Raw genomic sequence first — 16233 nt, forward strand, 5'->3', positions numbered from 1 at the left:
CCCTTTTTCATACCCAGTAAAATGGCGATAAAAAGAATGCAACATTGCCACCTGGTACATGGTTGTATTGATCTACATTATATATAAAATCAGCGTTAACTGGCACTCTTCTCAGCGTTAATTCCCCATGCCTGCAGCAATATCAGCAATCCGTGTGGTGTTTGTTTCATCCAAGCTATAAACACAGATGAATGGTCTTGGTTTTTATGGTGTGTGCCAAAAAGAACACAATTGCAGTAGTTGTGTTGAGAATAGACGTTCATACATACTCACTCAGACAAACACTTAGTCTAAGACAGAGAGAGAAAAAGCTGCGCATCACTCACCGATCATGTGATTAGCGACGTGAATCTGGATCTCCCTCTCCGTCTCAAACGTCATTTGGCATTTAATACACTGGTAGGTCTTTTTCTGTAAGATAAAGACACAGACTCTTTTTTTGTATTTCTTTACAAATTGAATCATATTGTAGTATAGGCAAAAATGTACATTTTAATATAATAAAAAGTTCAAGAATTGAAAGAAGACAAAAGAATATTCTAGTGTTAGCAAGTTAAAAAGCGCAAGCTCTCAAACCTCCACACAAGTCATGTGAACTCCAAAAGTCTCACATTAATGAAGCAACACTGAAAGTCCAAGTCCTTGGAGAATCAGTAAAAGGAAACCACACACACACACACACACACACACACACACACACACACACACACACACACACACACACACACACACACACACACACACACACACACACACACACACACACACACACACACACACACACACACACACACACACACACACACACACACACACACACACACACACACACACACACACACACACACACACACACACACACACACACACACACACAGAAAAGTAGAAGAAGAGAGAGAAATTCGTAAGGGGAAAATTGAAGAGGGAAAAGCAATGAAACAGAGGGAATGAGCAAAGAGGGTGAGAGAAGAAGAAAGAGATACAGAAGTCAGAGAAACAAGAGTGAGAGACACATACACAAAGGGAGGGAAAGAGAGAGAGAGAGAAGCAGAGGCTCTGCTTAACCATTCATAGCACACAGCGATCACTCATGCACAAACACATACAAAATACACAAAGGCCCCACTTTCACTATCTCACACACAACTTTGTCTGCTTTGTGCTGTTAGACTAAGCAGAAACAAAGGTGCAGGTAAGACAGAGGGTCCCTGGGAAATAACACACACACACACACACACACACACACACACACACACACACACACACACACACACACACACACACACACACACACACACACACACACACACACACACACACACACACACACACACACACACACACACACACACACACACACACACACACACACACACACACACACACACACACACACACACACACACACACGCTCACTTGCTAGTACACACTCTCACACACATGCGGCTGGTCCCGGGGAGCCTGACTGTCAATATCAAGTAGAACGAACAGCTCCCACAATGCCTCAGCACGCCCCAACCGCAGGACCCAGTGGGGCTCTGCTGACACACACCGACATACACACAGGCGCACGTATGCGAGGTACAGGCGCAAAGGCAGCAGCATGCACCAAAACTTCACAAACACCACTCACGCAAACATACAGTTCAGCAGGATTGTTTCAGTCTCCTGCACTCCTGGTTGGTTTCACTCTGCTTTTCAAATTAACATAAATTAAAAACACAGTACTGGCCGATTCATCTGCCACTGTTAATTACTGTTGAAAAGCTTAAGAGATACAGCGGGGCAAAAAAGTATTTAGTCAGCCACCAATTGTGCAAGTTCTCCCACTTAAAAAGATGAGAGGCCTGTAATTTTCATCCTAGGTACACCTCAACTATGAGAGACAAAATGAGAAAGAAAAAAAATCCAGAAAATCACATTTTTAAAGAATTTATTTGCAAATTATGGTGGAAAATAAGTATTTGGTCAATAACAAAAGTTCATCTCAATACTTTGTTATATACACTTTGTTGGCAATGACAGAGGTCAAACGTTTTCTGTAAGTCTTCACAAGGTTTTCACACACTGTTGCTGATATTTTGGCCCATTCCTCCATGCAGATCTCCTCTAGAGCAGTGATGTTTTGGGGCTGTCGCTGGGCAACCCGGACTTCCAACTCGCTCCAAAGATTTTCTATGGGGTTGAGATCTGGAGACTGGCTAGGCCACTCCAGGACCTTGAAATCTTTCTTACGAAGCCACTCCTTCGTTGCCCGGGCGGTGTGTTTGGGATCATTGTCATGCTGAAAGACCCAGCCACGTTTCATCTTCAATGCACTTATAGATGAAAGGAGGTTGTCACTCAAAATCTCACGATACATGGCCCCATTCATTCTTTCCTTTACTCGGATCAGTCGTCCTGGTCCCTTTGCAGAAAAACAGCCCCAAAGCATGATGTTTCCACCCCCATGTTTCACAGTAGGTATGGTGTTCTTTGGATGCAACTCAGCATTCTTTCTCCTCCAAACACGTCTAGTTGAGTTTTTACCAAAAAGTTATATTTTGGTTTCATCTGACCATATGACATTCTCCCAATCCTCTTGGATCATCTAAATGCTCTCTAGCAAACTTCAGACGGGCCTGGACATGTACTGGCTTAAGCAGGGGGACACGTCTGGCATTGCAGGATTTTAGTTCCTGGCGGCGTCGTGTGTTACTGATGGTAGCCTTTGTTACTTTGGTCCCAGCTCTCTGCAGGTCATTGACTAGGTCCCCCGTTTGGTTCTGGGATTTTTGCTCACCGTTCTTGTGATCATTTTGACCCCACGGGGTGAGATCTTGCGTGGAGCCCCAGATCGAGGGAGATTATCAGTGGTCTTGTATGTCTTCCATTTTCTAATAATTGCTCCCACAGTTGATTTCTTCACACCAAGCTGCTTACCTATTGCAGATTCAGTCTTCCCAGCCTGGTGCAGGTCTACAATTGTGTTTCTGGTGTCATTTGACAGCTCTTTGGTCTTGGCCATAGTGGAGTTTGGAGTGTGACTCTTTGAGGTTGTGGACAGGTGTCTTTTATACTGATAACGAGTTCAAACAGGTGCCATTAATACAGTTAACAGAGGAGGCTCTTAAAGAAGAAGTTACAGGTCTGTGAGAGCCAGAAATCTTGTTTGTTTGTAGGTGACCAAATACTTATTTTACTGAGGAATTTACCAATTAATTCATTAAAAATCAGACAATGTGATTTTCTGGATTCTTTCCCCCCGTTCTGTCTCTCATAGTTGAAGTGTACTTAGGATGAAAATTACAGTTCTCTCTCATCTTTTTAAGTGGGAGAACTTGCACAATTGGTGGCTGACTAAATACTTTTTTTCCCCACTGTACCAACACTAAAGATGGAAACCTGATATTAATACCTTTGTTATTTTAATTTAAAGTCACTTTATAATGTGTTTCAGCATTATGTGTTGTAAAAGTGTTGAAACGTGATTTACAAACAAACTTTCATAGATGCAATTTCTCTTAATACCTACTCACAAACTACCATGCAGGTCTCCCATGAAAAAGAGATCTATGATCTCAAGGGACAATCTGGAAAAATAAAGGTTTGAAATGAACCTCCTGACCCCAATAAAAGGCAATGTCAAAGACTTGTTTCTGGAGGTATTGAGTCGAAAATTCCTCATAAGTTCAATAAAAGTGTTGATCTTTGACTTATCCTCCTCCTGTCTCACCTTGGGTGCAGGTGAGGCCTCGGCCTTCTTCCCAGCAGCGCTGGTTTCCGGGCTGACTTCGGGGTGATCCGTCTGGACGTGACTTTCCAAGTCCTCCAGACTTTCAAACTTCACCCCGCACTCCGGACACCTCAGCCCGGAGGGGGCCTTCTCTCCCTGTGAGTCCCCCTGCGTGGCAGCGAGTCCCTGGTTGGGGCTCTGACCGTTCGTGCCCCTGATGTGATTGAACATTTGATCAGTTTTAGATGCTTTTAGTAATAAAAACATTGGCTCCTACCCCAACCCCAACCCCAATCCTAACCCCAACCCTAACCCAGGCTGAAATAATTGGAATAGTAATGACACCATTTCAAGCTTTCAAATACCCCACGTTTCTCTATGATATCACTGTATAAAGTGATCTTTTATTAACTAAAATATGTTCATAGTTGGTTTCCTACCTGCTCATGCAGCCAGCACAGAGGCCATAAGGCAGGCCGTTGACATCCAGCTTCACCAGCTCCCCTTTGTTCTTGAACTCCTTCAGGCAGAAGGCGCACTTGTACATCTTATGCAGCTGCAGCTGGCCGTTAGGGGACGAAGAGGCTGAACCATTCCCTCCTCCGATCAATCCGTTCCCGGTTCCTCCTCCTCCTCCTCCTCCTACTGATCCTCCCAGTGTAGAACCAGTGGAGAGTTTCTGCATGTGGAAGGTGCCGTGGATCTTCAGCTCCAGGGTGGAGGTGACGGTCTGCATGCAGACGACGCAGCGGAAGCCGGTGAGGGAGTTGCGGAGATCAGGGTGCATCTGGCAATGCTCAATAAACTCCTCCTCGCTCTGCAGGGGCATCTTACAGATCCGACAGGTACCTGTGTCCAGGCTCTTACTGTGGGTCACCTGCAGAGAGGAAGAAGAAAGACAATGATGCACAAAGCAGTGAGTAATAACACCTTTTATATAAGCATAGGAAACATATAAAGACACTGTTGTTTTAAACTCAACTGAAGAAAAAAAGAAAGTTTGCTGTAGTTTGTTGTGTGTTGCAGCACAAATTGCCTCTCTAAGGACAATTTAACATTCCAAATTCAAAGCAGCCAAATAAGTTGTAGGATCAAAAGACAGATACACAGCAAACAATAAAGTAACACAAGAGAAAAGCAAAGGAAACTAGTGTTGTTATACCTGTGAGGGTATCTACTGACTATTTGTTCCCTACAAATAAACTCCAAATGACATCCTGAAACATGAATACTCCAACAGACATGAACATGAAAGCAGTACCTTGTGTTCGGTGAGGGTTAGCAGGGAGGGGAAGCGCTCGCCACAGATTGGACACATGTAGTGTTTGGCGGGGCCGCGGTGCGTCTGAGCGTGCTCGCGGAGACCACTCTCAGAGAAGAACGTTCTGGAGCAGACGTTGCACTTGTGGTTCCCCTTGATGAAGTCTGCCTTCTTCTTTCGAGAAGCTGAAATAATCAACAAAGAAACATTATATGTTCTGTGGGACAACCTTTGAAACAAGCTTTTATTTGGTAGAATCTTACTAGCATCATCATCTCCCGGCCGGATGTTGTGGTCGCGCAGCCGGTGGTTCTGCAGGAGCGACTCCATGGTGTAGGCCGCTCCGCAGATATCACACGCGTACATGGGCTCCGAGTTGTCTAGCTCCTCCTCTCCTCCGCTGGCCTCGTGGCTGTTGGCCGTGTCCCCACCCTGGCCGGCTCCTGCGTTCTTCAGCAACATGTTCTGCAGGTCCGCTTGTTCAGCTGCCGCCACCGTCGCTCTCTCGACGCCTCCCGCACCTCCATTCCCTCCACTTCCTCCTCTCTTGGAGGACTGCGCCAGCCCGTTGGGTGTCCCGTTATGACTCGCCCCGCTCCCTGTGCCCCCTCCATTGCCGGTGATGTTGCCGCTGTCGAAGATGCAGTGCTTGTCCCTCAGGTGCCTGTCCAGCAGTGACATGGCTTGGAACGCTTTGCCACAGAAGCGACACGTGAACTTCTTGCTGTGTGTGGTGATGTGGCACTGGAGCTCCACCTCCGTTCCAAACGTCTCTCCGCAGAAGATGCATTTACGGGGCTTGAGTCCTGAGAGACAGAAGTCGGATTAAGAGTTAAAATAATTTGTAGTCTTTGGTAAATAATGACTTAAGCTTTTTTTGATTACATTCTCTTCTATATAATCACCACCTGGATATGTATGCAATTCTATCTGTACTTTTCTAATGAAACTAAGCCTATAATCCCAGGAAAGATGAACAGTACCTGCTCCGAGCCCCCCTGGGAGGCCTGACCTCTGGCCCAGGTGGTTATGCTTAACATGAATCTGAAGATCCGACTCCTTCCTGAAGTCCCAGGCGCATGCTGTGCAGCGAAACAGCTTCTTCTCATTGCTGTGCTTCACTGCCAAATGCACCTAAATGGCAGAATGTTGAAAAAAGAAGCAATCATGGTTGATTCATTTCTATTATTACAGCACACATGTTCTTCTTCACAATGTAATGTTAGTATTCTTGGCCAAAGTAAATGAATTCACCTGTATGGAGACTTTGGAGTCAAAGACCTCCTGGCAGAGCGTGCAGTGGTACAGGACGAATGTGTGCATGTCCAGCAGGTGTTTCTGCAGGTCGTCCACGGAAGAGAACTGCTTGTCGCAGCTCTCGCACACATACTGGGTGGAGGTGGTGGTGTAGTGGACTGTCAGGTGCTGAAGCAAGGCCTCCTGGGATTCAAAGTCCTCCTTATTGCACTGGGGACAGGACTGGCGCCGCAGCAGCATCTCCAGGTGGGACTTCAGGTGGGCCTGGAAGCCCTCGAAGCTGGAGAAGCGGAGGTCACACTGGTTGCACGGGTAGTCCCCGTTGCTCCCCATGGAGGGGGTGGAGTCCCCTCCCATTCTGTGGCGTTTTGGGGAGGAGATCTCCACGTCAGAGGAGGCCGGGCTCAGGTCTGCAACTTTTGCCTGGCGTTTGTTGTTAGCCAATGGGATGTTCTTGTGGTTCTCCTTGATGTGCTTGGTGAGCTTGAGGAGTGAGCCGAAGATAGGAGAGTTGGTGCAGTAAGGGCACGAGTAAACCTATACATAGACAGTAGCTCTTTACTTTTTAAAGTGTTATACTGTACATGGACAAATACTGTTATTTACTTATTGGGGAATGAAATATCAGATGGAATAGGAAAGATAATGAGAAAGACAAAAAGAGACAGAAACAAAGATAGGCCGTAATTTACTATTGCAAGTTCAGATTTAATAGAATAAGAATTAGCAGACTGGAAACCTTTGAAAGCCATGGGGTCATTTCAATCTATACAAGTTGCATAACAATAGTGGATTATGAGGTTAAAAGGTTTGGTTTTAAGTGTAATTCCTGACGGTTCATACCTCCATGAAGGACTGCGATGCAGACTGTAGCACAGGAGACTCCAGTTTGGTCACAACTCCTCCGGACCCGGCTCCGCCCCCTGCCATGGAGCTGCAGTGCGTCTGCTGGATGTGTTCCGTCAACGAAGACTCCGTCAGGAATCCCATTGAGCACTGGTTGCAGAAGAAGGCATGGTTCCCTTCTACAATACAAGAATACATTTAAATTATAAGATGTAAGTCCCAAGCGTTTGCTTTCTAGTCCAAAGTCTTGCCTCAAGTCCTAAACGTCGGGTTTCCTAAACAAACCATAATGTGCCATTTCGATGTTTTGCAGACTGCATTTTTGTCTTCATGACCACTGCATAGTTATAGTACACAAACAAACCTTTGTTTTTTTCTGTATGTAACTTTAGTTATTCATGGTTCTGTCCTGCAACTTGATTGGCTACAGTATGATTGGTTTGTATAAGTGGATGTGACAAATCAAGTGTGAAACTGCTGGGAATGAACAGTGGTAATGTTGTTGTGAAGATGAATTACTTGATTTTAGGCACACTTCTTAAAACAACATACATTTAGTTTGTTAGTTTATGGAAAGGTATCATGTTATTTTAAGGCACAAGGCTCAAGTAAAGTCATTGGTGTTAAAGCCAGACTCTAGTTGCTCATCTTTTCTAATGTTATTATAAAATGTGTGATGTGGTCATGTGGCTTTGAGTCAACCTCTCCTCATTAGTGTAATATACATTTGAGGATTTTCAAACAATAACTGCCTTTATCAGTACGTAAAAATACAAGCACTACAAACGATGTACCAGAAAAACTTATACTTTGACATCTTAAAGTAACTTTCCATTTCTTAGGAGGAGTTTCGTCCAAGACGCACCTAATGTAGTGGATCCCGCTACAATCCCGCCGGGCAGGCAGTGTGACTGTCTGATGTGCTCCTGCAGAGAATTGATGTCTCCGAACATGTCTGGGCAGTAGTTACAGTGGAACGCTGTGACGTTAGTGAACTGCAGCAGCGGAAACGCTGCTGCTGCCGCTGAGCCTAAGGTTCCCCCGCTGGAGCGGTGGGCTTTGCGCACGTGTTCGTTTAGGTTGTAGAGCGTTGGCAGAGTGTCCAGACAGAGATGACATGTATGGCTCTGCTGCGGCTTATCCGCATGGATGGTCTTCAAATGGATCTCCAACACCGCCAGGCTGTTGAAGTCTCTCTTCGAGCAGTACGGGCAAGAGTACGTAACTTTACCCCAGCCCCCTCCTCCCCCTGCGGAGAGGGAAAGATACACTGCTTCATTAGAAACACATAAAGGGAGTCTGAGCTTTTATATTTGTGGTGACTATATAGAGTGGTGCAGTGATGAAGTATTTCAGTTTGTCTCAAGGGCTCCCTCAACAAAAAGCAATTTTTCCATTGGATTTTGGAATATAGCAGGAAATAATATATTTGACACACGTTAATGATACTTGCACGTTTTGTTCAACAGGATAATCTGCACATATTTTCACCACTTTTATGATTTGTAAATACAGTGTAAATACGATCGCAATAAGTTAAAAGCTAACGGCTATAAACAAACTAAATCACAGTTCCTAAAGTTGGGCTCATGTTTGCCGTGATCACATTAGTAGTCTCACTTAGTCACTTGCTATCAACCACCATTTTTATGAAACCTAGAAGCTTCGGACATTCGCAAGGTAGGAATTGACTGACATATTTTATGTTGTAGAACAAAACGTGAAAATCTCTTTAGCTTGTGATAACCACAGATGTTATATCAGACATTTAATCAAATAAAACGTTGAAAAAGTGTAATATATTAACTAATTTCCAGGCTTCTTCGTCTCATTCCTACACCACTCTATAATCAACAGATGTATCTGTAACCATATCTCCACCTTGATGAACCAGGCTTATTCCGATATCTTCCCCGATCGTGTCGATGCCTCTCCTGCGGCCTCGTTCGATCCCCTGGCTGGGCTTCAGGGTAGAGTCCGGCGTGGAGCCTCTCTCTAGGCTGGCACTAGAGTCCGGAGTGGCCGAGCTCATGGAGGCCACGCTGCCCAGCGCAGGGTCGGGACTGGCAGCGCTGTGAATGGAGGAGTCTGGCTGCCGATGGCTGTCTAAGTGGCAGTAGACGTCCTCCACAGACGGGAATTGTTCTGAACAGACAGGACATCTGGGGGAACAGAACAAGTCAAATGCAGGTTATATCCCAGCGTAGCAGACTCTATTTTCTCCCAACTTCTATAACAGCACTTAAAGGTCCCCTATTATACTGTTTTTCATCAATATATTATATGTCTCAGATATAAACAAACATGTCTCAGATCATTGCAGCATCCCATAAACCCCTCTGTTTCAGCCCTGTTTCAAAAGTGCTGATTCTCTGTCTGTTACTTTAGATGAAAATAAGGAGCCACGCCCCTCTGAGAAATATTTGGTTAAAAAGAACACAATGCTCTAGGAGGAGATTCAGGTGATAAGGTGGGGGGGGTTACCTTGGTTTGTGATTGGCTAATGGTTACACAAGCCAAAGCATTGTTATGACATCACAAATTGGCCTCAGCTCATTTTCAGATTTCAGGTTTTTATATAAATGGATCAGGACAGAAAGAGAGGGGGTCTTTGTTCCGAAACGTTCAGAATGTCTTTACACAGACACATGTTTATGTATAAAAAACATGAAAAAGTGGATTTTGCATAGTAGGTGACCTTTAACATTAAAACAAATCAGCGGGTTGGAAACTTTAAAAAGCGAAACTCTGTAATACTTGTGTTTGCGGTTGGCATGCTGTGTCTCAATATGCGTGAGGAGGGAAGCCTCGTCGAGGAAGATCTCCGGACAGTGGATGCACTGCAGGTCGGCTCGGTCGGACAGCTGGGGGTGTCTGGTCACCACGTGTTTCTCCAGCTCGTCTGTCTGGCTGAACGTCTCCTCGCAGTAATCGCACATGTACAGGTCCTGCTCCAGGTCAGCGTCTCCTCCTGCTCCCTTCTTCCCACCGTCCCGCTCACTCCTCAGGGCAAGGTGCTCTCGGTTCTTGCGGTGAGCCTGTGAGTCAGAAAGAAGTCGAGATTTAAAGATTGATTTTTTTGTTCTGTTTTTGTGGATTTGCTTTAATGCATTATTTTTGGGGGAATTGAATGAGCAACAATGGGAATGCTAAGCAGTTAGATCAAGGCATTGTAACAGGAAATTACAATAGTACAAATAAGTGTTTACCTGCATGTGGCTCTGCAGTGATGAGGTGGAGGAGAACCCACGCTTACACACACTGCACTTGAAAGGTTTGCTGGAGCTGGAGGAGTGAATTGAACAAAATTTAAAAAACACTAGAACAAAAGTCACAAATCAGACTCAGGAAAATGTGTAGTGAATGAAAAGCAAATAAAACACTGGCTGTAAAGCGGGTACCTGTGTGTCTTCAGGTGGATCTTCAGGTGATCGGAGCGGGAGAACGCAGCCTCACACTCCTGGCAGCTGTACTTCTTATCTCCTGCATCAGTGAACAAATTGATGAGAGACAATTTATTCAGAAGAAAAAACAAGCGTTATGTTGTAGACCTCAAAGCATGGACAGTCAGAACACCTGTTGCCTCTTGTCTTATCATCTACCTGTGTGGAGCTTGACATGGCGGTCTCTGCTCCTCTTGTGTTTGAACAGGCGACTGCAGAAGGTGCACTTGAAAGGCAGCTTGTCGCTGTGGATCTGCTCGTGGCGCTTCAGGTAGCTCAGGCGGCTGGGGAGAAGTCATTTGAAGTCATTTACAAAGGCAGGTCATAGTAAGATCATTACCTTTGATTTGGACGGCATTTTAAAGTACGAAAAAGTGGTTTGATAAAGTAAAACGTCCTCATCACAATAAATTAGTTAGTTAATACACTTCAGATAAAATCAACAAGAAGTTTATTCTTATAAACATTTTAGCGACTTCTGGTTTTGCTACAATTTACACACACAGTATGTCATTTTCTGACACTAGTTTGCTGTCGTGTGAAGTGGCGTGGTATCATGGGATATGCGGTCTTCACCACTATTTTTGTCATTGCAGTCATTTTCTCCTGGTGATTTGAACCACTAAAACACTGAATAATGCAGTATTCATTGAAAATCTGGGATATTCAGATGGTGTCCAGCCAATGCTAAAGAGTTTGTTTCGGGGGGTTTTACAAGATAATGTAAGAACCAGACGTCCTATGACTCAAATCCTTAATCCGGTTAAACTTTATAGTTCAAGACAGCTTCCAGGATACAACCACAAAAAATGTACATGCGCAAAGTGGATACATCGCCATTACAGTTGAGCAAACAAAACATTGTAACTTATACTTAAAAGATATCAATGTTTTCACAGTTACGGAGTTTGCAGTACCAACGTTTGAGAATTACTCAAAATATTTAGGGTATTGTAAGTACACATTATACTAAATATAAACATGTGTCCTTTTTTTATTTTAAGCTGAATCACCCTCAGAGGTATTTTACTGTTTAAGTGTTACAACACTGATTGAAAAGGTTTCTGTGGTTTTGATAATGTGTTAGACTGCTATTAACATTTGCTTATCTTTTTTCGCTAATACATTAGGATGCAGACGTTAGATGACTAAAATCCTTCATCTGGTGAAAATATATAGTTAAAAATTACAAGGATCTAGATAATGCATCGAAAGGTTGAGGCCTTACAATAGACCAGAAGTCAATTGAGGACAGCAGACAACCGCAAAATGCTGACGCATTAGCAAAGGGTATAAGTCACCATTACAGGTGACAAAATGAAACGCACCGTTTGATTAACGTTACAGATTCATACACAACTCAACATCATGTATAACATGGATTTGGACGTTTTTTGACAATTTAATGCGGAAATATTTCATAAAAATATTTAAACTACTTCTAATATCACTGTTTTCAGAAGGTAAAATAAGAAATAGAGAAGGGGGAACAGAGGAGGATTATGATGACTTTATGGTGTCTGTGACAGCTGTTCTTAAAGTGGGTCTTGAGTCAGTCCCTCTGGAGGTGAGTGAGAAAGGTATTCACATCATTCCTTTCACCGTTTGCTTTAGTAGTCCACGTTACCATGGTAATATTGAGAACACTGTTTATTCATGTTACATTGATATTCATGCTACCAGGATGCAGCCAAATATGACATTAGTGTTACTGGCAGAGAGATGAAACCTGTAGCATGTTGGGGGGAGGGGGTGTACCTGAAGGACTTGTCACAGAACTGGCAGGGGTACGGCAGCCCGGCCCCTCCTTCCTCCTCGCCGCCGGTGGCCATGCCGAGGTCGCAGCAGCCGTCGGGCATCTGAGAGGGCGACGCCACGTCTTTACTGGAGGGCGAGGAAGGCACCCAGGAGAGCCCCGTGGGGTCATCATCACCGTCTGAAGCAGGACAGGAAACAGACATTCATTTCAAATGCGTTTCATTCATCAAACACAAATATAAACACTCGTTTTATACACAGCTGCAGGAGGGGAAAAAACAAGACAGACGGGGAAGTGGGGGTAAAACAGGGAGCATTAGAATGATTAAGAAGAAGTGTTCTTGGAAGGCAGAAGGCGGTAGAAAGCAGCCGGTGGGAGCGAAAATGAGAAAGAAACACATTTCTCCTGGTTACGCACACATATACAGAAGGAAAAAAGCAGGATGGCAGAGATAAAGGGAGCGAATGAAACAGAGACGCTCTCCGGCAGCAGCAACATCTAAATAGAAAGCTCCAAGAACTATGTATCCCCGACGGAGCCCGGAAATAAGGACAGAGTGTATTTTCTCTCCCTTCATCCTCCCTCTGCAGCCATCCCTCGTTCCCTCCCTCACCTCCCCTCCCTCCCTCCATCCCAGAGGACCATAGATCCGCCTCATCATATTTTCATTAGGGCCTTGGCAGATTGAAACGTCGGAAAAGCGATTAGGAGACGTGGAGAGCCGAGCGGAAAGATGGCGATATTCTCTCCCCCTTTATCTGTCGTACATAAGAGATTATGCATTGCTCTTTTCCTTTTTTCCTCTCGCACTCTTTTTCTCCCCCTCCTGTGTAGTCTGGCACAGAGGCGACAAAAAGGCCAAGACTCCTTTAATAGACACTTCAGAATGGATCCGGCGCGACAAAGGAGAGGGCTGAATAATGCTTGATATTGTCCTGTTCGTCTTTGTGCGCTCTGTTTAGCATTAGCCTGAGAAATGTAAAGAAGAGGAAAAAGGAAAGGGGCTGTTGTTGTTGCCTTTCTCAGACAGCTATATCAACTAGGCCAGCGTCAAATCAAAGACAGAAAACTACAGTTATAGGATGGAAAAAGTCTGACGTGATTTGTGCCAATATTCATCATTAGGCCGATATTTCTGCAAATGCAAACACCCCGACAAGTGCAGGAGAAGAAGAGTTTCTACGGATCATTTTAGAAGTCGTGTGTGTGTGTGTGTGTGTGTGTGTGTGTGTGTGTGTGTGTGTGTGTGTGTGTGTGTGTGTGTGTGTGTGTGTGTGTGTGTGTGTGTGTGTGTGTGTGTGTGTGTGTGTGTCTGGTCTTCGGTGTATTACGTCTTGCAGAGAGGGGGTGGAAAACGGATTCCTGTGATGAATCGATCGCAGAGAAAATGTAGGCACTGCGATGAGCAAATAGAACTCTGCAGGGGGGGGGGGGAAACGTGAAAGCATGACTTATAAATTTGACTAGAACTTAGACGGGAGAATAAAAAAAGGTTTAAAAAAGCATAGGTAATAAAGATATCAACATGAAGCCAGAGGAGGATAGTGAGGGAGTCAGAGACGAGAAGAGGAAGTGCATGGAGGGGAAAAAAAGATAAAAAACAAACATGAATATAAGAAAAAATGAAAAATGAGAGACAATCAAAGACTAAACATTTTTTTAAAATGTAATAATTTGTAAACATCAATACAACTCTGACATCATTTCCAGATTATTTAATTAATTGTATATAGTATATCGTTTCTTTCTCAGATTACTTTTTTTATTAAAAATGTAGTCTTAAGACACCCTTTTGCATTCAGGTGTCCCTATTTGCATCTTAAGAATTCTTCAATTATATAATACTTTAACTTTGAATGCCCCCCGGAAAGATGCTGTCCCTCTTTACTCCAATCACAAACAAGCTTGGAAGTCACTTGTTGTCAGGATCATGTGGGACATTGCTTTGGGCAGATAGAGACCCCCAAGTATTAATTTCTAGCCAACCATTTTGATAATCAATTAAGGCAATAATATCGAAAACCGAAGCAGCTAAATGGAACCCCTTTTCTACCGAGACATGTCAAAATATCTCCTGCAAAGAATATCTCAAAAAGTCGATAATTAAAGTGACTCGTTTTTTTCCAAACTTTTGCTGACAGTTGGAATTGAGCAAAGGATAAAACATGTAAATATGATTTGACCTTGATGCTGGGAAACACCGCTGAGATCATGTATGTATTTTATAAACAAATGATGACCACACAACTGATCCACGGGTAAATACAAGGCAGATTATATTCCTCTGTGTTGCTGACAGGAGAGAATGAAGTAAATGTAGCCTTTTCATGTAGCAAAACTGGTGTTAAAATACAGTTTATAAAACACCAATCCAGACACCCCCCGCTGCTAACTCTACGGGGTACGTGTCATTTTGTGTAGTGTCAGTGTGAGAAGGAATGGTGCTACTGTCAGTTATTCAACACTTTCTTTAGAAATATAAGAAAAAGAGACATGCCGTGAATCTAAATTGTCCTTTGGAGTAACATAAAATAAGAAACAAAATGTCAAAGACACAGGGGCTGAAAGTCAGTCAAATGTGTCTTTACAGTGTTGATCATGTGGACCATTACAGGCACATCAGTATGGGTCTGTTAGATGGTAAAGTTGGTGAGCTGGGAAACAGAGAGAGAAAGGAAGAGATTGAGGGAGAAATCACTTTTTGAGGATGGAAGGAGGGGGGGGTTGAGGGGTGCTGAGAAAGAAGGGGAGGAGAGATTAGCGTCATTAAAGAGCCCTAATCCTCCGACTAGCGTGGCTGGCGCTAAAATGGAGGATCACACGGCTTTTTAACGGCGCCTTTGTCAGTGGGCCGCGAGGGGACCTGGCAAGAAAAGGCCGAACAGCAAACTGGGAGAAACTGGAGGAGGGTGGGGGGGGGGGGGGGGGGGGAAGAAGAGAGTGGGGGGGTGGCGGAGAACATTTCAATGAAAAGTTAAATTAGAGAAGAATCCTCGAGAGAAGATGAGCAGGATGGACGGGGATTGGGGAGCGAAAAAGTAGTTGGCTTGAAAAAAAGAAGAGAGAAACAGGCAGGAGCAGGCGGACGCCTTCTCCTCCTCCTCCTCCTCCTCCTCCTCCTCCCTCTCCTTCTTCTCTGGCGAATGAAAACGAACGAGGAGCCGAGTTGAGGACCACAGGGCCCCAACCGCTCCGCTGCCGCTTTATCTCTCACACTGCAGTCCTTTCCTTTTCCCATCCATTCCCTCTACCGTTCCTCCCTCCCTCTGTCCCCACCAGTCCCTCCACTCTTCCGTCTTCATCTCTCTTCCACCACCTCCCTCCCTTGCTCCCTCCCTCCGTCAGCTTTCATGTTGTTACTCATTATAACGCTGACATCTCTCCCTCCGTCCCTCCGACAGTCTCACCCCTACTGGTGTTGGCCTTCACCCCTGTGTCTCGGCCTGGACGGGACCGAGGGAGAGCGAGGGGGGGAGACGTTCCAGATGGACAGACTCTAAACTCCAAAGGAGAGGGAAGGGATGGCGGTATGAAAGACAAGAAAGAAGGAGGAGGAAAAACCAGGGGTCTGTAGCGAGAAATGGAAAAAGGACAACTGAATGGACCACCTGACGCATCATGCAAACAACTCACACACTCCCTGCTTGTCTCTCTAATAGGCCAGACAGTGTGGCAACGTGTGGAGGACACAGCCTTGGTGGAACACTCTAATGAAGAGACACACACGCTGATCAATCTTCTCTTCATGTTCCTGCCTCCCCCGTCCACTTCCCCCCCCATCTAAACTCAGTTGCTCTGTCATGACTGTCGCACAGAGGGAGGAGACATCAAGGCAGCAGCGTTTATGAGAGAGAACTGGAAACTTTAGACACTTTTATGATCTTCAGATAATTATTTCCATCAACCAAATCTAAAATGTGAGAATAAATGACTAAAAGGCGTCTTTAAAAAC

At 44.6% G+C, this 16233-nt stretch overlaps 1 protein-coding gene across 3 annotated transcripts in view; it reads right to left on the reverse strand.

Moving 5' to 3' along the window:
- Positions 1-12498, reverse strand: part of znf423 (zinc finger protein 423) — an 81624-nt gene extending 69126 nt beyond the window's left edge. For 2 of the 3 annotated variants that reach the window (XM_079682030.1, XM_079682029.1), the window contains exons 1-15: positions 12281-12498; positions 10682-10806; positions 10481-10568; positions 10289-10364; positions 9837-10117; positions 8961-9241; positions 7945-8349; positions 7077-7258; positions 6231-6770; positions 5960-6110; positions 5240-5782; positions 4977-5161; positions 4156-4592; positions 3716-3929; positions 327-411 (exon numbers count right to left, since the gene is read on the reverse strand). In XM_079682030.1, coding sequence (XP_079538156.1) covers positions 327-411; positions 3716-3929; positions 4156-4592; positions 4977-5161; positions 5240-5782; positions 5960-6110; positions 6231-6770; positions 7077-7258; positions 7945-8349; positions 8961-9241; positions 9837-10117; positions 10289-10364; positions 10481-10568; positions 10682-10806; positions 12281-12483 — 3796 coding nt within the window. In that variant the 5' untranslated portion in view covers positions 12484-12498. The remainder of the gene's footprint in view (positions 1-326; positions 412-3715; positions 3930-4155; positions 4593-4976; positions 5162-5239; positions 5783-5959; positions 6111-6230; positions 6771-7076; positions 7259-7944; positions 8350-8960; positions 9242-9836; positions 10118-10288; positions 10365-10480; positions 10569-10681; positions 10807-12280) is intronic. The other variant, XM_079682031.1, reaches the window with a different exon arrangement.
- Positions 12499-16233: the final 3735 nt, after the last annotated feature.

This window comes from Notothenia rossii (assembly GCF_949606895.1).
Source record: "Notothenia rossii genome assembly, chromosome: 5".
Taxonomy (NCBI): domain Eukaryota; kingdom Metazoa; phylum Chordata; class Actinopteri; order Perciformes; family Nototheniidae; genus Notothenia; species Notothenia rossii.